Source organism: Podarcis tiliguerta (assembly GCF_965153285.1).
Source record: "Podarcis tiliguerta genome assembly, chromosome: 9".
Taxonomy (NCBI): domain Eukaryota; kingdom Metazoa; phylum Chordata; class Lepidosauria; order Squamata; family Lacertidae; genus Podarcis; species Podarcis tiliguerta.
Genome location: NC_139542.1, coordinates 67,435,206 through 67,461,279, shown reverse-complemented (window position 1 = coordinate 67,461,279; position 26,074 = coordinate 67,435,206). Strand labels below are relative to the sequence as shown.

At 42.2% G+C, this 26,074-nt stretch overlaps 1 protein-coding gene across 10 annotated transcripts in view; it reads left to right on the top strand.

Annotated features, from left to right (window-relative positions):
- The window catches only part of SLIT2 (slit guidance ligand 2), a 232,426-nt gene extending 209,283 nt beyond the window's left edge, over positions 1–23,143 (top strand). For 4 of the 10 annotated variants that reach the window (XM_083457980.1, XM_083457978.1, XM_083457979.1 and 1 more), the window contains 8 exons: positions 4,213–4,306; positions 9,640–9,777; positions 9,870–10,110; positions 11,262–11,392; positions 15,809–15,963; positions 17,585–17,873; positions 19,820–20,031; positions 21,210–23,143. In XM_083457980.1, coding sequence (XP_083314106.1) covers positions 4,213–4,306; positions 9,640–9,777; positions 9,870–10,110; positions 11,262–11,392; positions 15,809–15,963; positions 17,585–17,873; positions 19,820–20,031; positions 21,210–21,451 — 1,502 coding nt within the window. In that variant the 3' untranslated portion in view covers positions 21,452–23,143. Of the gene's footprint in view, positions 1–4,212; positions 4,307–9,639; positions 9,778–9,869; positions 10,111–11,261; positions 11,393–15,808; positions 15,964–17,584; positions 17,874–19,819; positions 20,032–20,454; positions 20,544–21,209 lie in introns of all 10 variants that reach the window. The other 6 variants (XM_083457977.1, XM_083457985.1, XM_083457984.1 and 3 more) reach the window with 3 other exon arrangements.
- Positions 23,144–26,074: the final 2,931 nt, after the last annotated feature.

The window sequence follows — 26,074 nt, the reverse complement described above, 5'->3', positions numbered from 1 at the left end:
CACAAAGCTTTGACAAAATGTTCCAAATGAAACATCAAATAAAATGTTGTGTGTGTCCTAAAGGGTTAAAAAAACACAACACCCCCCCCCCCAAAAAAAACCCCATCATCTTTAACTAGCAGGTGGTGTAGGGTGAAGAAGTATAGTTCACCTTTGTTTCCAACAGCTATGTCATTGCTATGAAGAATAATACTAGAGACAATATCAACACAGCAGTGAAGCCATAAATATAGATATATATAGGATAAGAACAGATGAAACCTTTGGAAATGAAACATTTGAAAACCTTTGTAACATTATTTACACTTTAAACTCTTGTCTGGCTTTCTTAATGTATTCACATTTGTTCTCTGCAATCTTTTGAATGTTGGGATCATTAAGTGTGCATTCTGTAGAATAGATTATCTAGTCATTTTTCTTGCTGCTCATTATCATCTGCCATTAAGATCATATGTATCTTTGGTCAAGCAAAGCTCTTTCTATGCTGGTACTGGCACATACCTCTTTTGTGTGTTTTGTTGTGTAGCTGATAAAAATGAAAAGCTGTCTTCACTTTTGCTACATCAATTTAGCTTTTCCGCTGCTGTTAGTTGTGCATTATTTTATTTGTGCTATGCTGTTTCAGTACAATGTAAAAGTCTCTTTGTCTCTTCTGTCTTTGTTACCACAAGCTGCTAATCTGAATGAAGTGGAAAAAGGTTAGTTGCCTTTTAAGCCTATTTCATTACCTTGGTTTCTCTTTTCCCTTTTACTTCCGTTTCCTTATATGGGTTTCAGCTACTGAAACAGCCATCAAAAGATATTTAGCACACTCATCCAAAAAATGCTTTCATTAAGTTTAATCATATCTTGGTCAAAGCTCCCTCTGCAGATCTTTATATTCCAGAACAAACTCTTTAAAAGTGAACAGTTTTGTGTTCATCCTACTGAAAAGATGTATTGAAATTTGCCACTTTGACAATGCAACTTAAATTATTAATTTTGAGTTTATTAATATTTCATCATTCATAGGATTCTAATATCAAGAGAAGTAGGGTGGGCTTTTTTGTGTGTCTAAATTTCACTTTAGTTTCCTCTACTGAAACAATTTCTAGGACTTTTCACAAGTTTGACCAAAAGGCTGTTTTCTATCTGAGAATGTGTAGCGAGTCCTTTCCTAAGTAATGTATTAAACGATTGTTAAACTAAATACCCAGCCAGGGATAATATTCCCTGACAAAAGAAAATGTGATGGATAAAAGTTTTAAGAAAGCCCCTATCTCTCTCAGTCTCAGTACTACAACTTGATTGTGGAGATCAGCCTCTTAGATCATATAGGAAATAAACTTGACTTGATTTGATATGCAGAAATAATTCCTACCTTACAGGCATTTTGTAAAGATTACTGATGTAACATAGGGGAAATCTTTAGTTGCCTTAAAGTGCTATATAAATGCTACATATTGTATCAGATATCATTTCTTATGTGCTGTCTAACCTCTGGCTATCTTTAACAAACTAATATATGAATATTTACATACTGTCTTCCCAGGGCAAGGTAGATTTCATTAATATAGCAGTGAAAATGTAGAAAAGCCCCACATATTTAAGCACTGTGTAAGAGGTTACAGCAGTCATTTTAGTGAGATTACCACTTCTCCATGGCAATTCCCACAAGAGCAATTTGGATTACTCATCAGATTGCCATTTCCATGTTGTTTGGATTCAACCTGCTGGTTTAATATCACCCATTTACCCACATCTTCCAGTTGCTGATTTGGGGCCAGGAAAGATTGGTGCTTTAAAAACATGTAGATCAGGGTGTTCATAATGACACCGGTCTCCAAAGTTCAAGTTGATATCTTCTGGCAGATTCATTCTCTCTCTTTTCCACACTCTTTTCTCGCACACTCCTATCTGTGTGTGTAAGGAGTGGAGATAGATTACTGAAAATTGTCTTTCTTCCAAACCACTGCAAGCTGGCTGGGCTGCTGTGAGCAGTGTAACAAAACACAATTCCCATGAATTTGTTTTTGCTTCACTTGATCTATCTGCCTATACCAAGGCAAAACCACACTCATGCTGCTGCTGCCTAAAATGTAATTTAGAGGACCACAGACAAAATTTCAGGAGCTGCTTCAAAGACCTTCTGTGCGTGTTCTTACTTACCCCACTTTGAACAGCAGACATGTCACACCAGAAGCTCAAGATGAAACTCCCTCATTTTCAAAATTGGATTGGTATACGGCATGGGGGTTGCTCTTGAAGAAAATATTTAACTCTCTTGTGTACACAGAACTATTTAGAGACACCCACAGTAATAATAATAATAATAATAATAATAATTTATTATTTATACCCCGTCCATCTGGCTGAGTTTCCCCAGCCACTCTGGGTGGCTCCCAATCAAGTATTAAAAACAATACAGCATTAAATATTAAAAACTTCCCTGAACAGGGCTGCCTTCAGATGTCTTTTAAAGATAGGATAGCTACTTATTTCCTTCACATCTGAAGGGAGGGTGTTCCACAGGGTGGGTGCCACTACCGAGAAGGCCCTCTGCCTGGTTCCCTGTAACCTCACTTCTCGCAAAGAGGGAGCCGCCAGAAGGCCCTCGGTGCTGGATCTCAGTGTCCGGGCTGAACAATGGGGGTGGAGACGCTCCTTCAGGTATACAGGACCGAGGCCGTTTTAGTGTCCTTAACAATAGTTTTCTCCAGTGGAAATATACTCAGGAATGATTGGTTTGTTGTAACCATGTAAAGCAGGATTCCTTAAGTGTAGTCAAAGTGGCTGCATATGGCTATCAAGTGGACAACAAGGCATAAAGATTGGAGTTGGAAAGGCATTTTGGAAGAAAAAATAGCAGCAAAGAGGAAGGATGATTACAAGAAGTATAAGTAAGATGGAACAGAAACCATTCATTGGAGAGCATGCCTGCCCAGGCCCTTGAAGGCATGGGCCAGAGGCAAATGCTCATTTCTTACTTATTACTAACCCTTACCTTTCCCCCCCCTGTACAAGTCAATAGTTTGGCCGAAAGGGAGAAGCAGAAGCCGTGGAGCGAACTGTTGATAGACCATATATTGGTTGCACAAAGAGCAGATTAAGACCCATTGAAAGAGCCATGACCATAGCCTAATTTATGCTTCACCTTTGTATTATGGAAACTGCTTCCCCATGGCTGCTTACTGTTAGGTTGTGGGCGAATATAGCAGACGACACAGCGATTTCTCCAAAGCAGCTCTTTATTTTGTAAACTAGACAGAACTGAACAGCAAACAGCTCAGCCGGCCTGCTTTTATAGGCAGCCGGCTGTCGACAATGTAGCAACAACAACCCAGGGTTTCCTGCCTAAAATAACTGACGTGGACCTGAGTGAAAACTACCTACACAATACTCCTGGTGGCCAGGGCAAGAACTTCAGTACATAACACTTACTATGGTCATATGTATCTTGGGGAAGTGTATGTGGAGCCAATATTCACATTTCTACCTAGCTAAGCATCATACCCCCTTGTCTGTTGCTGGTTGCACAACAAATGCATGTGAGAGTTGCGTGATACCGGTGTGGTATGGGAACAAGCTATGGAGAAGAGCTAAGTACAGGGTGAATGGTCTGTGTGAGCTCCCATGTAGTTTGCCCAAAGAAGAGAAGACAAATCTTTATAAAAAGCTTGGAACTTTTCATAGAGTCCAATTTCCATATATTCAATTTTTCAAGGATATTGGTTGGGGAAACATCTTTGTCTCGTTAAAATGTGCTTGCTGCTGCCTTTGTTAAACTGTCTTAAAACCTCAGCTGTATTATAATATAATGATATTTTAGTCAGTTGATTAGTCTATTAGTAGGATGACCGATCTGCTGTCGACTCTGCGCTACAGGGAACATTTATTGTCAAACTGTTAATCAACCTCTTTGGGGCAGTTATGCGTGTCTGCCTGAATTTGCCAGCCTGATTTTTATTGATTGCCCAGAGCAAATCCAACTGTATAAGCAAACGAGTTAAATGGCGGTTTTGCAGACAAAGAGATGTTGCCGAAGAAAAGTCATGAGAAGCGAGATTACAGCGGGAGAAAAAGATATTCTCATTTGCCAAGTATTTTAGCAGCTTATGCGACTGGAGATGCTTGGCTGTACTAAAAGTTGCTATAGAAATAAATAGTTTTTACACTTTGCTTCCCATGTCCCGTGATGGTCTCGTAATGGTGATTGGATATACTTTGTTACAGGTGAGCTATGTGAAGAGAAGCTGGATTTCTGTGCCCAAGACCTGAACCCGTGTCAGCATGACTCCAAGTGCATCCTAACACCCAAAGGATACAAGTAAGCCCTGTATCTTTATAGTCCACTTTGTTTGTGTTTTTAATCGCTGCTTTGTCCTCCTCAATGGCTGTGGGCTTTGTTTTTCCATGGGGGTGAATTGTGCTGTCATTCCTCATTCACGGGAGTTGTGATCACAGAATAATGGCTCAATAGATTTTCCCTTTGGTTTGCATGGAGCCCTGTGTAATAACATGAAGATTCTCTGTCGAGTGACCAGTTTCCTAGCAGTGTGGATTAAGTACTGACAATGAAGAATTGAGAGTTTTTATGCTCTGTGACAATCCACACAAAATCCTTTTGGTTACTTGGACTAGGAAGTGAATAATTATGCTAAATTAAAGCTGGATTATGAAGCTGTAATTACATGATGGGTTATTAGCAAGACACATTGGAAACCATTATACAATAAGGAGGTTCATCAGCAGGAAGGCTAATCTTTAATTAAATGACATCCTTATTATCATTAATTAGTATGCACACTTGAAAAGTGTTTTTTAATGGACTTTAGATGAGTAGATTTCAGGAACCTGTTGTTCTGATCTGCACCTGTTTTATGTACCATGTTGTGTTGTGCCAAAACAGCAGTGGGCCCATTGTGAGTTGTCATTCTAAGCACATTTAGACACCAGTTTCCATTCTACAGTGCCAACTTTAGTTTGTTAATTCAAGCATTTGTGTGAACATAACACCCACCAAGTGGAACTGGTATTTTGATCATCATGGTTCGGTCACGTTTATTTGTTCCCTTTCTTTGACCCTTGAGAGGTGGAAGTGGGAAATCAGAAGTCAAGAAACCAGGACAGGCCTGCAAAACTAAGAAACCACCAAGCCAACAAAAGCCCAACAGCCATGTGTGTTAGTTCATAAGGGCTTGGCAAGCCTCTTGTTTGAGTTGATTGCCTGGGACTGTAAAAACGATGAAAGTTAGCCATGCATTGTAGTTTGCCAAATGATTGACAACAAGTCTGCATCTGACTTGGTGAGTTGCCAGGTGTGCAGATCTGCACCACTGAGAGAATGGAGGACAGGTGTGTACAAGGTGGGTGCTTTTCTTACAGGGTGGGTAATATTTAGCACAGCTGATAAAACATAGAAGGGGTTTTCACTGAAGAGCAGAAAAGTCATTCAACATTGTTGAAAGCATATTGGTGACTTAAGGTAAAGGTAAAGGTACCCCTGCCCGTACGGGCCAGTCTTGACAGACTCTAGGGTTGTGCGCTCATCTCACTATAGGTCGGGAGCCAGCGCTGTCCACAGACACTTCCGGGTCACGTGGCCAGCGTGACAAGCTGCATCTGGCGAGCCAGAGCCGCACACGGAAACACCGTTTACCTTCCCGCCAGTAAGCGGTCCCTATTTATCTACTTGCACCCAGGGGTGCTTTCGAACTGCTAGGTTGGCAGGCGCTGGGACCGAGCAACGGGAGCGCACCCCGCCGCAGGGATTCGAAGCGCCGACCTTTCGATCGGCAAGCCCTAGACGCTGAGGCTTTTACCCACAGCGCCACCCTCGTCCCCAAATTGGTGACTTATCACGTTGCAATTTTTATTCATGACGAATGCAGCCACAGGTTGTGCCAACCAGTATTAGAAACTGAGATATGAAAGCCAGGAGCTAAATGGCACCTTAATCCTAGGTTATGGGCGCAACAACAAAACGTCTAGACACACTTTTTTATAACAAGAATACAAAGCTGAAAATGAATGAACTGCAGTCAAAATATTATGTTCATTTTTCACATAGGCTAGTCCTTCGCCTGACCACCCCCCTAATATTCTTATGGGGGTCTCTTCTCCAGTCTTCAGAGCATCTGGAAGTGGGGAGGCAGGAAAAGGTCCTCCTATCCTTCCACTCTGCAGTTTTGATCTGAAATATTAGGCGTGGTACTGTGCCCAGAGCTCAGAAACTGCTCAAGCTAATGAAATTCTCTGTTGCAAAATGCGCCTAGAACAATGTTTTTGAACACTTGTGCCAACACTGAAATGCTTAACTCATGAAAGATCTGTGCCAGACTGCAATTCTAACTCCACTTACCTGGGAATAAAGGTAAAGGGACCCCTGCCCATTAGGTCCAGTTGTGACCGACTCTGGGGTTGCGGCGCTCATCTTGCTTTACTGGCCAAGGGAGCCGGCGTACAGCTCATGTACAGGTCATGTGGCCAGCATGACTAAGCCGCTTCTGGTGAACCAGAGCAGCGCAGAGAAACGCCGTTTACCTTCCCACAGGTGTGGTACCTATTTATCTACTTGCACTTTGATGTGCCTTCAAACTGCTAGGTTGGCAGGAGCTGGAACCGAACAACGGGAGCTCACCCCGTTGCAGGGATTCGTACCTGGGAATAAGCCCCATTAAATTCAGCTGGACTTATTTCTGAGTGGACTTGGTTAGGATTGTGGCCTACGTCACTGAAATGCTGAGCCAATCCTGGCCATTGTAATTCACAAGTAACTTATAACAGCTTCATGTACTACGGTATGTGCTATTTGAGTAGTGTTACAAATGACGAACAAAAAGCAGTATTCCTAAGAATTGATAAATATTGTAAGTCAATTTATCAAACAGGTTCAAATGGAAATTTGCTTTTCCTAGGCATTGTACGTTGTTGCTAGGAATTATGTGCAATTGATTAGCCAATGTTCACTAGAAATGTAAGGCAAGTAACAAAATTAAGAAATATTCTCTATTATTTGGGATAACATTAAATATTACTTTAAGAAGAAAATAGCAATTTATTTGTAATGACAACTGAACCAGATCCACACGCATAAATTGTAGTGCCTTTGTAATCTACAAACCATCTTAGCAGAATTATTCAACTGTACAATATAGTTAATTTTAATATTATTTTTACAACATGTCAAACTTGAGTGGCACTTAGATACACACAGAATATTATTTTTGACATTTTAAATTAAATAACAAACTGGGTTAAAGGTATTTTATGAAATGCCTAGGCAATGTTTGGAACGATAGATATTTAGTACTTGGTTTGGTTTTTTGGAGTGGTAAAGATATCCTAGGTATTTTTAGATGACCTGTATGGAAATTTTGCCTGTAATGAACACTTTTCCAGGCAAAAGCAGGAACCTTAACGTGTAATCTAGTCCTACATAAGAATGCAAGAGCTGTTGCTAAGAGAAATGCAAAATACTTCTTTTAACCCTTCTACCCCGCCCAGTAATTTAGATTTATTGATAATAGACGTGGATTTCTGACCCAATCTATTATTCCCATTGTTGCAATAAATTAGTGCCAGCATCTCTTCTCTTGCTATACTGTTGGATAATGCTTTGAGCCAGCCTAGAATTGACAGATTGATCTTTCGGAAACATAGGTCAGAATTTTGGTGGTCTGAAGTGGAAGCCTTCCACACCACGTATAGATTGGTACCAGAGATTCAATCTGGGCAGTGATATTTTTCTAGAAAAGGGGGTTCCAGAACTCACCTTCTCCAAGTGTCAGCCCAAAGGTTGCCACCTTTCATTGTTGCCCTCGGCGCTTGCCTAAACAGGTCTCATCTTCCAAGCAGAAATCTCTTCTAAACATCTCTGAGCCAAGAATGTGGCATAGATCAGCTGAAACTCATGCAACCTCTTGATGCAGTTAAGTTGTTCATAAATTCTATTGGACAGAAGCCAGGTACAGCATCAGAAACATGAGTAAGCTACATCCTGGGAAGTAATTTGACCTGTGCCATTGGAGGGGAAAAAATGTCTGGAGGATGCAAGCTGTCTGTAGCAGATCTAATTATTACATCCTGTTTGTCAGCTGACTAGCAGAATGTGGGACTCTCCTTTTTAAAAAATTCTCCAAAGCTGTGCTGCCTCTGCCTAAGTCAGGCTTCCTCAGCTCAGCCTCCCAGATGTTTTTGACCTACAACTCCCATGATCCCTAGCTAGCAGGGCCAGTGGTCAGGGATGCTGGGAATTGTAGTCTCAAAACATCTGGAGGGCCGAGGTTGAGGAAGCCTGGCCTAAGTCTTTGAGAAAGGTTAGACTTATTATTTGAAAATCCATGAAACTGCTTGGGAAACATCATGTTTCTATGTAGCACACCTTCACAAGGTTTCTAAAGTAGGTTCCAAGAAATTTGAAAGGGACCCTCATCTCCTAGGGCTCACCTGATTGCTTACCGTATTTTTCGCACCATAGGGCACACCAGACCATAGGGCGCACCTAGTTTTTAGATGGGGAAATCAATAATAAAAAAAAATCTCCCCCCCCCCAGCCCCAAAGAGCAGCGTACAGGCTGCACACAACCTCTCCGTGCCGGAGGGGTTGTGCTCGGCTATGGCACAAGCCAAGGCAGCAAGCGGGATGGATCGCACTGGCTGCTTTGGCTTCCTCTTTAGCCCTGCGCAATCCCTCCCTGCCGGGAGAGGCTGCGCAGGGCTAAAGAAGTCATAGCCCCATGCAGCCTCTCCCTGCCAGAGGGGTTGCACGCGGCTATGGCACAAGCCTTCATTCGCTCCATAGGACGCACACACATTTCTCCTCAGTTTTTGGAGGGGAAAAACTGCGTCCTATGGAGCGAAAAGTACGGTACATACTATCTACTTAGTCAACCTTGATCAGCACGTTTGGAAATCTTTGGAGGCAGTGAGATGAAGGTGGGGCCTTAGGCAAGCCCTGCTGCCTAGTGGCCAGGTAGTTGCTGAAATCTTTTCCATCCTTCCAGAGGAAAGGGATAAAAATTTCAGCAGTTTTTCTCCCTAAACATTTTCTGAAGATCCCATAACCTATGACCTTGATAAAATAAACTTGCCGTTACTCATGAAAAAGTGGAGTCAAAACTTTATAGGTAACAGCTAAATCTAGCATCTCATTTTTCATCTTTGTTAGGTGAAAAATGCATTTCTATTCATGCTAATTTGACATGAAGTATAATATTAGTTCAGTCGATGTTTTCAAGTTAGCATGTATAAGCTCTGAGCAAAAATATTTGTCTAGATCTCTCCAACTAAGGTTCGTGTATTTGCTAATTTTGAAAAAGTATGTGCAAAGAGAGCTGTCAGAATGATTCATGAGAGCCCTCAAGATGTACATTCTGAATATTTGATATAATGTCAGATAATCAGACAAAACAGAAAACGAGGCAAAGCTGACAAACATTAAATTGTGGTCTCTCATGCAAAGCAAGGTCTTCAATCAATATACCAGCTTTCACCACCAAGCTCTAAAATACTTTCTTCAAAGTACAGTACAATACATCTTGAAAACTGAAGATATTTTTTCTTAACAATCAATGTCTTTCCCACTTCGCACCCTTAAACCTCCAGCTTTCTGCTTAGCAGTAAGGAATTGCAATTACCCATGTATTTTCCACTCCGCAGGTGCAACTGCACACCAGGCTATATAGGAGATCACTGTGATGTTGACTATGACGACTGCCAAGACAACAAGTGTAAAAATGGAGCGCAGTGCACTGATGCCGTGAATGGTTATACATGCATATGCCCTGAAGGGTACAGGTAAGGGCAATTCAGAAAAGCATGACAAAACATCTGCTGTCACTTCTAAAGAATAACTTGTTGGACATAATTGTGTCTTTGTTTGCATATAGTGGACTCTTCTGTGAGTTTTCACCACCAATGGTCTTGCCTCGCACCAGCCCATGTGATAATTATGAGTGTCAAAATGGAGCCCAGTGCATCATCAAGGCCAATGAGCCAAACTGCCAATGTCTGTCAGGTTACCAGGGTGATAAGTGCGAAAAGCTGGTCAGCATAAATTTTGTAAATAAAGAATCCTACCTGCAGATTCCTTCAACAAAGATTCACCCCCAGACCAATATCACTCTTCAGGTAAGGCAAGGTGCTATTAAATCCACCGATCATAAAATTCCTAGCATGGCTGCTGGTGGTGGGAATTATGGAATCCATCCCATGTTTCTGTCAACATTTAGGACAGGGGTGGGGAAACTGTGGCTTTCTAGATGTTAGTAGACTGTAACTCCCATCATACCAGACAATGGGCTATGACGGCTGGGGCTAATTGGAGCTGGAACCCAAAAGCATGTGCCAGGACATGGATTACTCACCCCTCATTTCAGAAAGGTAAAGGTAAAGGACCCCTGACAGTTAAGTCCAGTCACGAATGACTCTGTGGTTGCGGCGCTCATATCGCTTTACTGGCCGAGGGAGCCGACGTTTGTCTGCAGACAGTTTTTTTGGGCCATGTGGCCAGCATGACTAAGCCGCTTCTGGCGAAACCAGAGCAGCGCATGGAAGCGTCATTTACCTTGCCGCCGGAGCGGTACCTATTTATCTACTTGCACTTTTTTGCGTGCTTTTGAACTGCTAGGTTGGCAGGAGCTGGGACCGAGCAACAGGAGCTCACCCCGTCGCGGGGATTCGAACCGCTGACCTTCCAATCAGCAAGCCCTAGCCTCAGTGGTTTAGACCACAGCGCCACCCGCGTTCCTATTTAAGGCATGTGCTTTACATCATTTGCCACAATGCTGCATTACCATTGTGGGTTAATGAATCCAAGCCTCGTAATCTGGTGAACCGGATTCGCTTCCCCGCTCCTCCACATGCAGCTGCTGGGTGACCTTGGGCTAGTCACACTTCTTTGAAGTTTCTCAGCCCCACTCACTTCACAGAGTGTTTGTTGTGGGGGAGGAAGGGAAAGGAGAATGTTAGCTGCTTTGAGACTCCTTCGGGTAGTAATAAAGCGGGACATCAAATCCAAACTCTTCTTCTTCTCCTCAATATGATGCATAAAATGCCTCCAAGCAGAACAGCACTTATGTCTCTGGCTCTCAAATGTTACACAAAACTGCCATTTTAATAATAATTGATTACATTAGTGAAAATAAATGTTTGATTTTGTTACCTGGGCAACCCAATATGATTTTTAAAAATAATACTTTTTTCCCATTTGAAGTAAATATATATTTTTTGAAATGTCTTTCTTTCACGGTCTTCTAATGAAAACTTTGGTTTGCCACAAGATTGCCACAGATGAGGATAGTGGAATCTTACTGTATAAAGGTGACAGAGACCATATAGCTGTGGAACTGTATCGTGGACGAGTGAGGGTCAGTTATGATACAGGATCATACCCAGCCTCTGCCATTTACAGGTTGGTCTATAAATAATAATTCAGTTTTTTAATATAGTCTTCATATCTTTCTATTCTTTGAGATGCCTGGATTCCCACCCACCCAATAGCTACTGGCACTAGGGCTGGGCGATATCTGGTTTTCAACATCACAATATATCACCAGCTAAACATCGCGATATACCAATATATCAGGATGTCTGAAATAAGGATGGAACTATGTAGAGGTGAACAGGGTAACATCTTGGCAACCGCTGCTACTTAGGGGCTTAAAACTGCTAAATGATGATATTATCAAATCACCTCATGGTCACTTCCATCAGCAGGCAAGCCAAAATGTATCCCAAGAGGACTTTTGGCTTTGGGCTTGGCTACCAAATGGTGGTCATTCAGAACAATCCAGGGTACAGCGATAAGTCATAATGAATACAAATAATCTGGGAGAATATTGAACAAAAATTAAAATTTGATGCATGCCATTATATCATAGAATCATCGAATTGTATAGTTGGAAGGGACTAGTCCAACCCCCTGCAATTCAGGAAATTCAGCTAAAGCACCCATGGCAGATGGTCATCCAACCTGATGACAAATGTGAAATTTAACTCAGAGACAGCATGCTTTTAAAGATTTCTGGAGAACATATTAATGTTCTATGCAGTTCTAAGGACAAATTTAAAATTAATGAAAGCATTAGGTTTATTTTTTTTAAAAAAAAACATTATGTTTTTGCATATGATTAACAATTTAATCTATTTTCAACTAATTTAAGCAATTTACTAGTGTCATGTTGCATCTGCTTCCCTACTCAGGGCCAAGTGCAATTCTACATATGCGTAAGACCCACAGAGCTCAACTAAAACCTGCTTCCAGTCTCTGTTTTTCAGGGAGGGAAAGAACATAAGTGGTGGGGCAAAGGAAACTGGTTGATGAAGAATTCTCTGTGTTCACTTCCATGGCTCTGTCATTCCTCTCTCACGTACACACAACTCCTGAGGATAATAAAGAACCCAATGCAATGTCTCCTCCTCCTGCTGGGGATGAGAGTTGGGTAGAGGACAGGGTACGGCAGGGGCTAAAGCTAGTTGTGATTTGAGGACCCGACCCCCACTTGGGAATAAAGACACGTGGACACAGTATATTAGGTTAATGGGCTAGAAAAAGGCCACAACTTTATTGATTACAGCATGTGAGAAGGTATTGGCTTAGGCATTGGACCACAGAAAATTTGACTCCACCCACTCAGAGAGGGGTGAGTCTGATGAGGGGTTAACCACCAGTAGGGGGAGCCTGTTGATGCAAATACAGCTATAAGCTCTCCCCTGATGTCACTGAGGGTCGTGCCATGGCCCCCCGCCACACAGGGCATCGGACAGGATCCACGACCGCCGGATTCCTTTAACGGAATACCCATAAGTGAAGGGGTAGGCGATGGCCACACCTTGCCCCTCCATACACCAACAACGCATTTGAGCGGCTAAACCACGCCACCACGGTGTCACCCGATTGGGTGCCCAACTGGGAGGCGTGGCGCGCCAGCGATGATGACAGGGCAGGGGGCAGGACGCCCCCTGAGTGACGCGGGAATCGGCTCCTGCTCACAATCCCTCCCCTCCGGAAAGAGGAGAGGCTTTGCAGCAAAAGGTTATGGAGGCATACATACTCAGTGTGCATCCAGGGGCTAAAGCTAGTTTTCTACCACCACCAATGCCTGTAGAATAATTCCTCCCAAATGGAAAACTGGAATTAAAAGACTAAAGCCGTTCAGTACAGTTGTTTTGCAATAATATCAAAGGACCCAGATGCCAGTCGATTGCTAAGAATTTTATATGTAAGTCCAAAGAAAAGTTATCCCTGTAAAATTCTGCATTTTCTATATAATAAAAGCTGGCTTTTAATATTCCTTGAAAGGATTTTGAAATATTCTGTTCCTTTTTACCATGCTTTTCTTATAGTACCATAATTTGTGTAACCAATATGTTCTTTTTCCACATGCATACATTTAATCATGTTGAATAAAAACAGGATTACTGTGGACAAAAGTACTGACATTAAACATTAAAGCACAAAAGGGAATAAAGATATACTTAAGTGTATTTTCCCCCCTTGTTTGAAAACTTAGAAGAGATTGAAACTAGATCCTTGTATTTGAGGAACTGGAAAGACTCGGGGATTATTGCTCTTGGATTTATATTTTAGTTTCTGCTTTTGCCAGCTATTTTCTGGGAAGCAACGTGCAACCAAAGCTCTGCATTATTTCCATCTTGATGCATTCCAGCTTCCTTAATCCATCACAGCCATCTATAGTCTTTTTCTCCTCCTAGTCAACTTTGAAAGTCAAATGTGATGCTCCTCCAGCCTTATTATCCGTCTTCTATAGAAGAGCTAGGATCCATAGTCAGAGGTTCCCATGTGAGCAATGGAACTCCTTTAGTCCTCCTACCGTCCCCATGCTGCTCTCAAAATAATTCAAATTACTGCACTGGGAAGCAGCCTTTAATGCAGCACAGGAGTCTGCAATTGGAGACAGATGCTGGGCAAAACCCCTCTGTGTGCATCGATGTGCTTGACTTTGTGTGCAGGTTTGTTTTGGATCCCACTCAAATATTTTAGCGCTTCCAAAAGATTTTAAGGTGCATATGGCACTGAGTGATGATAGCCTCTCCAGTCCCTTCCATGAATTGGGTATTTATGCACACAAGCACTGTGACATGGAATGGTTCTGTCTATGGCGGAGAGCAGCAGCCCCTGCATGGCGTTGCCAGATGTGACAATTTGGTTCAGAGGAACAGCAGAGGACAGCCAGTGTGGTGTAGTGGTTAAGAGCGGTGGACTCGTAATCTGGTGAACCGGGTTCGCTTCCCCGCTCCTCCACATGCAGCTGCTGGGTGACCTTGGGCTAGTCACACTTCTCTGAAGTCTCTCAGCCCCACTCACCTCACAGAGTGTTTGTTGTGGGGGAGGAAGGGAAAGGAGAATGTTAGCCGCTTTGAGACTCCTGAAGGGGAGTGCTAAAGCGGGATATCAAATCCAAACTCTTCTTCAGCAGGGGGGAGATGCTAGAGTAGGGGTCAGCAACCTTTTTCAGCGATGGGCTGGTCCACCGTCCCCCAGAGCATGTCGTGGGCCAGACTATATTTTTTTGGGGGAAATAATAAACCAATTCCTATGCCCCACAAATAACCCAGAGATGCATTTTAAATAAAAGCACACATTCCACTCATGTAAAAACACCAGGCAGGCCCCACAAACAACCCAGAGATGCATTTTAAATAAAAGGACACGTGTTACTTATGTAAAAACACCAGGCAGGTTCCACAAATAACCCAGAAATGCACTTTAAATAAAAGGACACATTCGACTCATGTAAAAACACGCTGATTCCTGGGCCGGATTGAGAAGGCGATTGGGCCGCATCTAGCCCCCGGGTCTTAGGTTGCCTACCCCTGTGCTAGAGGGAAAATGAAGTAAAAGCCAACCCGAGGTAACCAAACGAATGGCAAAATAAACACAGCAAAAGTCTGAGGGCCAAATTAGACAGGGCATTTAATGTATAATTGCAATCAAGGTATAATTTTCGAAATTTAAATAGCCATGTGGAGAGGAGAATATCAGCTGTGGTGTGTAGGAAGGGATTGTAGTTATGATGAAAAAACACACACACACCCTCCCACTTTTGTTATTTGTCCATGGAGGGAAGGTTCCATTGGTTGCAATAGCTCAAAGGTAAAGGCGCAAACACACTTGTTTACAAACACCTGGTCTTTTCTCAAAATGCCTGACGCTCTGCCCTTTTATTCTTGTCTCTACTGAGACCTTCGCCCTCTCTTGTGATAATTGGGAGGGGCAGGGCATGGTCTGCCAGGGGAATTCTGAAGATTTATATTGGCCCAGTGACGACCGAGTATCAGCTAGACCTGTATTTAAATGTAGTCTTTAAGAATTTCAGGCCTGCATACAAGAAGGTGCCATGCTCTGAATGTGGCGGAAGAAAGGTGTAAAGCAAGAATTATTAGTTTCTGGGTTGCCCTATAATATGTCTGTCTTTGAAGTAACATGGTGTTGGCATATTCCTTTAAACAATAAAAAGGTCAAGGGTTAGGGCTGCGAACAGTCTGTTTTGATGACTTTAATTGCCTGTTGACTTTCTCATCTGTATATTCAAATCAGCCAGGAAAGTGCAATTCTCTGGGATGCCACAGCTCATGATACCTGAACATTTAGAGAATCTTGCCTAGAATCTGCAACTGTTCTCTGCAAAAACTGTAGCACACAACTGAAGACAGCTGACAGCTCGAAGTTGTTTGAGTTCACATAACTAAGAAAATTGTCTTGGTCTATTCCTTATAATTTTCTGTCTGGCTATTCATCTATACTGTGCTAAGGAAGAACATTCAATGTCTCGGATATTTAAAATATCCTTTATTCTTCTTCCAGTGTTGAGACAATCAATGATGGAAACTTCCATATAGTTGAGTTACTGGCCATGGACCAGATTCTGTCTTTGTCTGTTGATGGAGGAAGTCCCAAAATCATCAGCAACTTATCTAAACAATCCACTTTGAATTTTGACTCCCCGCTCTATGTAGGAGGTAAGGAAACAGTGTATACAGCGCTTCTATTGTGAGTATAAATAGCATATATAGTCTGGGGAAATGCAAATTATATATATTAGTTAATACAGTGGTACCTTGGGTTAAGTACTTAATTCATTCCGGAGGTCCGTTCTTAACCTGAAACTGTTCTTAACCTGAAGCACCACTTTAGCTGATGGGGCCTCCTGCTGCTGCCGCTCCGCCGGAGCACAATTTCTGTTCTCATCCTGAAGCAAAGTTCTTAACCTGAGGTACTATTTCTGGGTTAGCGGAGTCTGTGACCTGAAGCATATGTATCCTGAAGCGTATGTAACCCGAGGTACCACTGTACACCAATTGAAGCAATACTTATGACAATTTCTGGTTTTACAGGTGTGCATTTTCTAAGCCAGCCTCATAGCAGAAATGTTAGCTGTGCCCTGGGACAAATCAGACCCTGCTGAATCAAACAGTGGCTGTGTATACATTACTGACTTAAAACACAGTAAGGTCTGTGGCGATCACACAGGGTCCCCGGACGTTTCACCATCTATTGATCCCTGTGCCACCACTTTATTTCTCGCTGCCACCGCCCAGGCCCTACCTGGTACAATACTGAGTCAGTCAGGGTTAAATTGAAACATAAACTTTTGTTTATTTATTGCAGTTCAACAAGCATGTAGTTTCATAAACAGTATCGGTCAATTACATTCATGGGGTGCCTATCCAGACCTATAACTTTCGCTAGCTGCTCTCACTCACTAAATGACCTCTCAGATATTTACTTGTCTTCCTAGCCCCTAACTGTTCCTGACTCAGCTTATGTCGCTACACTAACTCAACCTACCCACAGACTCTATCCCAATTCACTCCCACTCCAACCAACCACCCAACTCCCAATGAATTCCTCAACGAACTCCTCCCAGAGCTGGTTTTATAGTCCCTCTGACTCCACCCCCCTGGGTCCTGACTGGGCAACCTGTTTAACTATTTCACCTCCAGCACTCTCTCATATGTTAACGTCACAAGGTCATTTCCCCCTGCTGCGTTTCAAATCACATTTGCATGTCACTGTACACATCAGTGCAATTGGATGTTTTCCACCCAGCTGACTTTCCACCCAGTCTGCAAAGAGTATGTCCTGCAATTCTCAAATCGGATTGGTTCTGGTTTTGTGGGGAATGCATCATAATGCAGTATTTCTCAAGAACCTACAGGATAGATGTGGATTGTAGCTATCATCACGTGTATACAGCTTCAAAAACCAAATGTGGGCGTGCATAGGATGCAGTGTAAACAGGAATGGGCACATGGCCTGTGAGTCTGGCTGCATTCAGATCCACATGACACTACCTTCGGGTGAAAATGTTATCCCATCTACATTGCAGGCATTTAACTGCAGTATCTACTTGAGTCTAGGACATCTAAGTCTGCCTCCACATTATTCATTCAGTCAACATAGCTCTGTAGAGATGTGGTGACTGAAAATGTTGCTTTGTAACGGTGAGGAAATTATCTGGATATCTCAATGTACCCATAGCTAATCACAGTTAGGTTTTTAAATCAGCAGTGGTAATCTTCAAGTAATTATGAAAATTCATTTCATAGGTAACAAGTTGATGGCTTATTTGTTTTCCAGGCATGCCTATGAAGAACAATGTTGCTGCCCTGCGCCAGTCTCCAGGTCAAAATGGCACCAGTTTTCATGGCTGCATCCGTAATCTATACATCAATAGTGAACTGCAGGACTTTAGGAATGTCCCACTGCAAGTTGGAATTTTGCCAGGCTGTGAACCCTGTCATAAGAAATTGTGTGTCCATGGGACTTGCCACGTGACTAGCCAGTCAGGCTTTGCTTGTGAGTGTGATGGAGGATGGACTGGCCTACTCTGTGATCAGCAAGCCAATGATCCTTGCTTAGGAAATAAGTAAGTCCTTGTTCAAGTCCCTTTCTAATATTTTACATGTATTTTACAGGTATCTACAGTGGAGTAGGGTAGGCTTTAAAAAGTAGTAGCACACTTGAAAGTCTCCATTTCTGGGTGGGGTGTGAGTGGGTGTGCAGAATATAATTGCCCATATTTGGACCCCATCTTACCTAGTTTGCTGATTAGCAAATCAATACACTAATCAGAAGTTGTTGAATGGCATCGTTCAACAACCACTAGGCTGCTACTGGATCACATGCCATCTTTAGACCACCTTTCTATATTCTTCCCTTGCAAATTTAGTTTCCTCATTATTTCTAGACAACATTACAAGAGGAGATTGTAGCTTAAAAAATGAATAAAATGTCATCATTCTATTTTCTTGAGTTTTTAACACCTCTCTAAAATCTTATTTTGGTGATTGAAAAAGAACCATTGGTTTGTAATTGCTTTTTTAAAATTTATACTATGACTATGAACAGCTCTCAAACATTACTCCCGATGCAAATAGCAGCTTCAAGGGATCATTTTTCATCCATATCGCAGCAGGGGAGGAAAGAGCTAGTTACACCTTCCCATCTTCTATGATCTTAATAATTATCAGCCCCAACCCAAAGCAGTGCTCTCTGCACTTTTCAGAACATGCATATTAAATGTGAAGGTGCATTTAACATCCCATCCAGTTTGGCTCAGGGATTTTATACAGCCGTACCTTGTTTTGTGACCGGGATCCGTTCCGGAGCCCCAGCCGCTAGCCAAAAAGGATGCAGGGCAAAGCTCCGCGTCTGCACACACACACAGAGTGGTTTGCGCTTCTGTGCATGTGCGAGCGGCAAATCCAGAAGTAACCCATTCCGGTACTTCCGGGTTTTCCGTGGACATTCGCCGGAATGGACGCTAGACAAGGCGGACATTCATGGAGGTATTACTGTATCATGCAAGCATTCAGGTAGCAATTAACTCATCAGTGCTAAAGAAAAGAAAAACGACTTCGTTCATGTCTACCTTCTGATACCTAAGTTTTATCTTAAATCTCAATGCCATGTTCTCTTTGGTCAAAGTCCAAAAGGGCTTTCTCAATTGTTGAATTCCATGGGGTTGGGGTGGAAAGAGCCCAACAGGCAGGGCTGGCTCAAGACAGGCTGGCACCCGAGGCAGACCACAAAACGCCTCCCTCCCACCAGGGAAGAAGGGCTGGGTGAAGATCTACATTGGGATCAAAGGTGGGAGTGGACCACCAGTGTCTCCCATCCACCAAGAGGCTGCTATACAGGTGGTTGGGTGGCACTGCCAAGGTGGAGGCAGATCCAGCCTTCAAGGAGCGTACCACTGTGGAAGCAGCGGGCAATTCATTCCTTGGAGGGTGGATTTGCTGCCCCTGTGGATCAGGCTGCCTGAAGTGGTTGCCTCACCTTGTCTTATGGGTGGGCCAGCCCTCATTACAGGTAAGCCATGTCTTCTTCTTCTTCTTCTTCTTCTTCTTCTTCTTCTTCTTCTTCTTCTTCAATAGTTTGTATCAATCTCAGTCATTTTAAGCCAGATTATGCATTCCTTGCCCACACGGTCTCTAACACTTAAAGGGGGGGAGGGCAGGGATCTTGAGGAATGCAGAATTTGGCACCTGTGACACCTTGCTCAGGTCTTCCATAACACATCTACAGTGGCAATATTCCAGTACTAACAAAACAAACGGGCTACCTTCTTCCGTATCGTTGCACTAACCTTGCGTACCAATTAGCGCGGGCCGAACAGCTTCGCTCCATGTCGTACTGACATGTAGCGCGTTCTAAAAAGGAAGGGGAAGTAGCGACCCTATAAACCGTTTCCTTTTTGAGCACAGTCCAAAGTTTTTCATTTAGTTTTTTTACAGTTAATGTCGCTTAGCCTTGGATTGGAATGAATACAGTAATTTATTTTTATTCTCTTGGGCTTGTCTCCCCCTGTAGATGTGTGCATGGTAGCTGCTTGCCAATCAATGCGTTTTCATACAGTTGTAAATGCCTGCAGGGACGTGCCGGTGTCCTCTGTGATGAGGACGAAGAACTGCCTAACCCCTGCCAGTCCATCCGATGTAAACACGGTAAATGCAGGCTTTCAGGCCATGGGAAACCGTATTGCGAGTGCAGCAGCGGATACACTGGGGACAGCTGCGATAAAGGTAGATAACCAGTTTGTCACAGTTTCATGTAAGAGGGAAAATATTCGTTTTATTGTCGAAACATAATAAAGATGGAGAAAAACAAACAAACCCCAGTCTTGCACACATGGCAGTACATTTTTCTTTGGGCTTCTTTTTTTATTATTTCTTTCCCCCTTTATCCCACCCTAAGCTCTACAGAGCTTCTCTCAGTGAAAAAGGAATATTTTTTTAAATATAATAATGAAGAGGATTTTTTTTTAATATAAAAAATGATCTTTGAATTTAATATTAGCACTTGGAAGATTTTTCCCCCATCAAGTATTTTGCTGTGAAAACTTTTTTCTTTGTTCAGAAGCGACTTTTTACTATATTTGAACTGCCACCTTTTACCTGCTATATCTTTCTGTATTTATTGTTTCTCTGCCTTCTGCAACTGCGAAGCCAAATCCAATGATTCTGCTCCTAGTTTTATCACAAACTCTACTTTTGACCTCTCATCTTCAACTGATTTATCACAGCGAATTATACAGGTGAGATGGATAAAAACAGGATATTTTCCCCTCCACTGTCATCTTGTTCTTTTCTTTCCTTGTCTATCAAGGCTCTTTCACTTTTCTCTCTCTCCACCCCACCCCCCAACTTTTTTTCTTCAGCTGACATATATTTATTTTGTACTTTGCATCAATGTGACTAGAATAGAATATGGGGTTTGGGTTTTTAACCCAGATGTCTCCTATTTAAATTGTTTTTATGTCCCAGTAATTTATGAAGTTAGTGGAATGTAGTTTCTATTAAATAACAGATTGAATAATATTTAACTCAAGGTCTAATAAATGAAATTGCATGCCGTCTCAAGTACTTCCCAACAGTAAAAGAAACCAGCTGGTCGTGCTGTTAGGAATAGATGATGTGTATTTTTGTAATAAAGGAAAAAGAATTAAATTTCCAATTTTCTTGTCATTGTAATAGCAGCGTATTTATGGCTTTAGGAATAAATCACCACTGAAGAATAAGCGAATCTGAAAAAAGCGCAATCTGCTTTTTTAATCCTGTGTACCAGAACCTTTATTTTTCCAAGCTAAAAGTAATGTAAACAAGAGTCTATATTTAGACGCATTTCATCTTCTTAGTAGATGCCAACGATTGATATCATTGCATGGTGTGTCATCTGGGGGCTGCTCTTTTTCACGTTGCAGAAATCTCTTGTCGAGGGGAACGAGTCAGAGATTACTTCCAAAAGCAGCAAGGTTATGCCGCGTGCCAGACGACCAAGAAGGTATCGAGACTAGAATGCAGAGGAGGCTGTTCGAATGGGCAGTGCTGCGGACCATTGAGGAGCAAGAGGCGGAAATATTCTTTTGAATGCACTGACGGGTCCTCATTTGTGGATGAGGTCGAGAAGGTTGTGAAGTGCAGCTGTACAGCGTGCCCCTCCTAAACATGCCCTATTTCGCTCCACTTTCGTCTTTTTTTTAAATGTTGTATACTTATTGACCGTGTCTTGGACTAATTAATGCTTCATAGTGGAAATATTTGAAATATATTGTAAAATACAGAACAGACTTATTTTTATTATGAGAATAAAGACTTTTTTCTTCAACTGCAACAAAACAAAAATAAAGCGCTTGAACTGAGACTTCTTGTACCCAAGAGGAGTTTTGAAGGAAAAGGAAAAAAAAACCAAAAACCAATAAAAATACCTGGTAACATTTCAACAGTGATGGAAAAATTTAACAACTTTTAACATCAGGCCTTCTTTGTAACATTCTGAAGATAAACAGGCACTTTGCTCAAGTGACTTTCAACCCTACAATCTTATTGATGAAAAATCAACCCCAGAGTCTGAGGCTTTGCTTTCTTTTTTTACTTCCTTAACTAGTTTTTCGTTCTCGTCGTTTTTGGTTTTACTCTCTTGACAAGATCATATCAAACTCTTCCAGGGTGTGCAATGAAAAGGCACAAGGTGAACAGAAATCCTTTTGTGAAAATTTATGTTACGCGTTTTGTACGGCATAAAATAATCAAGTCGGGAAAAATGAACATCTTGCCTCCTTAACAGAAGAGAATTCACCATAACCCTAAAATCTCCTGGTATATTCTTTTATGTCGGCATGTTAGCAAAAGAAGAAATTGAATGAGTGTTTATCTACCCTCTTCCAGTATTAATTTTTTTTGTAATATAAATGTTAAGGGGAGGATAAAAAATAGATTATTGTTGGGAAAATTAGGTATAATATGGAGTTTTGTTTTTATGAGTTCTGAGCAACTCTATACAGTATTCGGTTTATTGAGAAATATTTATTGTATCAAAGTACACTGTACTTAACATTTAGGCCACCCCTTTTACTGTTTTTTCAATGCTTTAATATATATTAATTTATATTTGTCCTGATATTTTTGTACTTCCTGTTGTTGTTGGGGTTTTGTTTTGTTTTGTTTTTTTAAAAAAGAAGACTTAATCAGGATAGTTGCAATAGGACTAACATGGCATGTTCTCACGGGGTAAATAGATTTGGTCTGGGTTTTTTTTTTTTTTCCTCCTTGGCAACCTATCATCTGCCTGGTGTCACTGAAAGAACTGGATGCCAGAAGCAACAACAGGTTGTAGTTTTCACGATAGCAGGGGCATCTCTCAAGTCCTTGTAACGAGTGAGGGGTGAAAGAGTCTTTACAGTAGATGGCAAATGTATGGAACTGAGCATTTCCCTGATATACATTGCTTTGCAGAAAATGAAATGATGTGTAGAAACTTGACACTAGAAAAGTAGACCTTTACAAACTAATATCCCCTTGGAGTATCCTTCCCTTTAAAAATTAAAAAAAAAAGAGGCTGTATTACCAAGAACTGTGACTTTTCCCAAATATTAAAACTACTTTACTTGTCCTAATGTTTCCCTTTGTTAACATTTTTTGCTGCTAAATCACAATATAGAATTGGTAATAATTTTTCATAGTTGGTTGTGTTCTTTTTTCCAGTAAATCTCGGGGTACCCCGTAATGGGGGTGTTTTTTTCAATTTTTTTAAAAGAAAAAGTTAGATGTACATGTGTAATACGGTGTTTCTTTGTCTTATTTGGACTGATATCAGTACCTTTACTGATGTTTGTAAATTAAACAGATATTTACTTCAGTGCTAGCTTTTGCTTGTATTCTTCTAAGAAGTTTAACTTGCTCAGCGGCCTATAATTAAACTCCAGTAGCATAACAAGAGTCAGATTAAAAAGCTGTCCCAATCAAAAAAAAAAAAAAACCCAGGGAATATATTCCTGTCAAGCTAAAGGAGGAACCTCCATGCCTGTCTTGTAGCTTCAGAACTATTTTACAGTTTTATCTCCACAGTCAAATAGTTGATTCTCGGGATCATGCATACAGTGGTACCTCGGGTTACCGGAGGTCCGTTCTTAACCTGAAACTGTTCTTAACCTGAAGCACCACTTTAGCTAATGGGGCCTCCTGCTGCCTCCACACCGCCGGAGCACGATTTCTATTCTCATCCTGAAGCAAAGTTCTTAACCCAAGGTACAATTTCTGCATTAGCGGAGTCTGTAACCTGAAGCATCTGTAACCCGAGGTACCACTCTACTTTTCTAAATATTAATCTAAATTTCTCCTGAGAAAGAACTGCATACACCACATTGTGAGAAAGAACTGCATACACTGCATTGTAATTCCTTATTTTACTAGTTCTATACACATGTTCGGGACGTGGGTGGCGCTGTGGTCTAAACCACAGAGCCTAGGGCTTGCCAATCAGAAGGTTGGCGTTTCGAATCCCCGCGACGGGGTGAGCTCCCATTGCTCTGTCCCTGCTTCTGCCAACCTACCAGTTCAAAAGCACGTCAAAGTGCAAGTAGATAAATAGGTACCTCTCCGGCGGGAAGGTAAACGGCATTTCCGTCAGCAGCTCTGGTTCGCCAGAAGCAGCTTAGTCATGTTGGCCACATGACCCGGAAAAACTGTCTGCAGACAAATGCCAGCTCCCTCGGCCAGTAAAGTGAGATGAGCGCCGCAAGCCCAGAGTCATCCATGACTGGACTTAACGGTCAGGGGTCCCTTTACCTTTACCTTTATACACATGTTCAGGATGCAGGTGGGCTGTGGTCTAAACCACAGAGCCTAGGGCTTTGCCAATCAGAAGGTTGGCAGTTCGAATCCCCACAACAGAGTGAGCTGCCGTTGCTTGGTCCCTGCTCCTGCCAACCTAGCAGTTCAAAAGCACATCAAAGTGCAAGTAGATAAATAGGTACCTCTCCGGCGGGAAGGTAAACGGCGTTTCCGTACGCTGCTCTGGTTCGCCAGAAGTGGCTTTGTCATGTTGGCCACATGACCCGGAAAAACTGTCTGCGGACAAACACCAGCTCCCTCGGCCAGTAAAGCAAGATGAGCGCCGCAACCCCAGAGTCATCCATGACTGGACTTAACGGTCGGGGGTCCCTTTACCTTTACCTGTACACATGTTGATTGATCACCTGTGCATCTTTCATCTCCATTCATTGACCCAGTTTTCATTCTCCTTTCAGCCTTTGTCGTCTCTTCTTTTCATTGTTGGGATCACACCTGCTCCAAAGTGCAAAAAGTTATTTTTCTAGTCCCTACCCCGCCCTGCTTCGCAGGCCCCGTGTCCTACTTTCCTATATCCTTCTGTCTGCCCTACCTCTCTGTTATTGGGGCATCTCATCCTCAACAACCGCCACCATGAAGTCTCTTGATGTTTCCACCAATTAAGAGTATAAAAACACCCCTCTCTCCTTAGCAAGAAACTATCACTGAAGTGGGGGATCATGAAATCATGTTATGGTTTCATATGAACAAAGTGTGTCTAAGAAATGCCAACTGAAGAACAATTCATGAATGCAAACAAAGCAGATTTTACCGTTTACAGCAGCTCCCCACCAGGTTGCTGGGCAAAACACACAGGTGCAACACAGGCTAAATACAGTACAAGGGAGGCAAGTGGTTTTCATCAGGAAAGCTACTAAAAGTGGTTCTGGGGGCTAATTCCTGCTCAGTTGCTAAGCCTGTCTCAGGTGGACCGTTTCAGCTCTTCCTGGCATGTGCTTTAAAACACGTGTGTTGGAGACATTTGAGGAGAGAGAGACTGTATATGGGGGTTGATAAGCTATGGTAGTCCTCAGTGCCAAGATGGGTGAGCTGGAATGCTTGGGGTTTTGTTTTTGTATCACAAGGAAACATAGATGTAGTGGCCAGAATGGAACCCTGGTAGAATGGAGAGAACCAATGGGATATGATCAGGGCCGGATTTAGGTTTGATGAGGCCCTAAGCTACTGAAGGTAATGGGGCCCTTTATATGTCCAGCTGTCCTTTGTCAACAACAAATTGCTGCTGTTTTTTGTGTTGAATATATGCTATTTGGTAATTTATGGACCTAATAGGTATGCTACCAGTCCATGTAGCATGTAGGCACCCCATATATAGAAATGAGCAAACCAGTGTTATTTTAGGGAGCAGGCTAGCATTACTTACATCATAGGCGCCTACACAACACCAAACACTGTTGCTGTATGTAGGTTTTATTTTATTTGTTTTTTATCTTATATTTTGGAAATGCACATCCAGATTTTTTCCTTTAAATTTTTTGGGGCCCCCCCCAAGAGAGTGGGGCCCTAAGCTATAGCTTGTTTAGCTTATACAGTGGTACCTCAGGTTACATATGCTTCAGGTTACATATGCTTCAGGTTACAAACTCCGCTAACCCAGAAATAGTACCTCGGGTTAAGAACTTTGCTTCAGGATGAGAACAGAAATCGTGCTCTGGCGGTGCGGCGGCAGCAGGAGGCCCCATTAGCTAAAGTGGTGCTTCAGGTTAAGAACAGTTTCAGGTTAAGAACGGACCTCCAGAACGAATTAAGTACTTAACCTGAGGTACCACTGTACGTAAATCCGGCACTGGATATGGTTGTCTACAGGAAAGGGTGTACTGTAAGTATTGTCACTCTGTACATCAAAGAGAACAATTGATAAATTCCAAAAGGGGCAGACACTTGTGTAGGATCGCTGTGAGTGTCAGTACCAGACCTCAAAGAATAATTTAGTACTGGG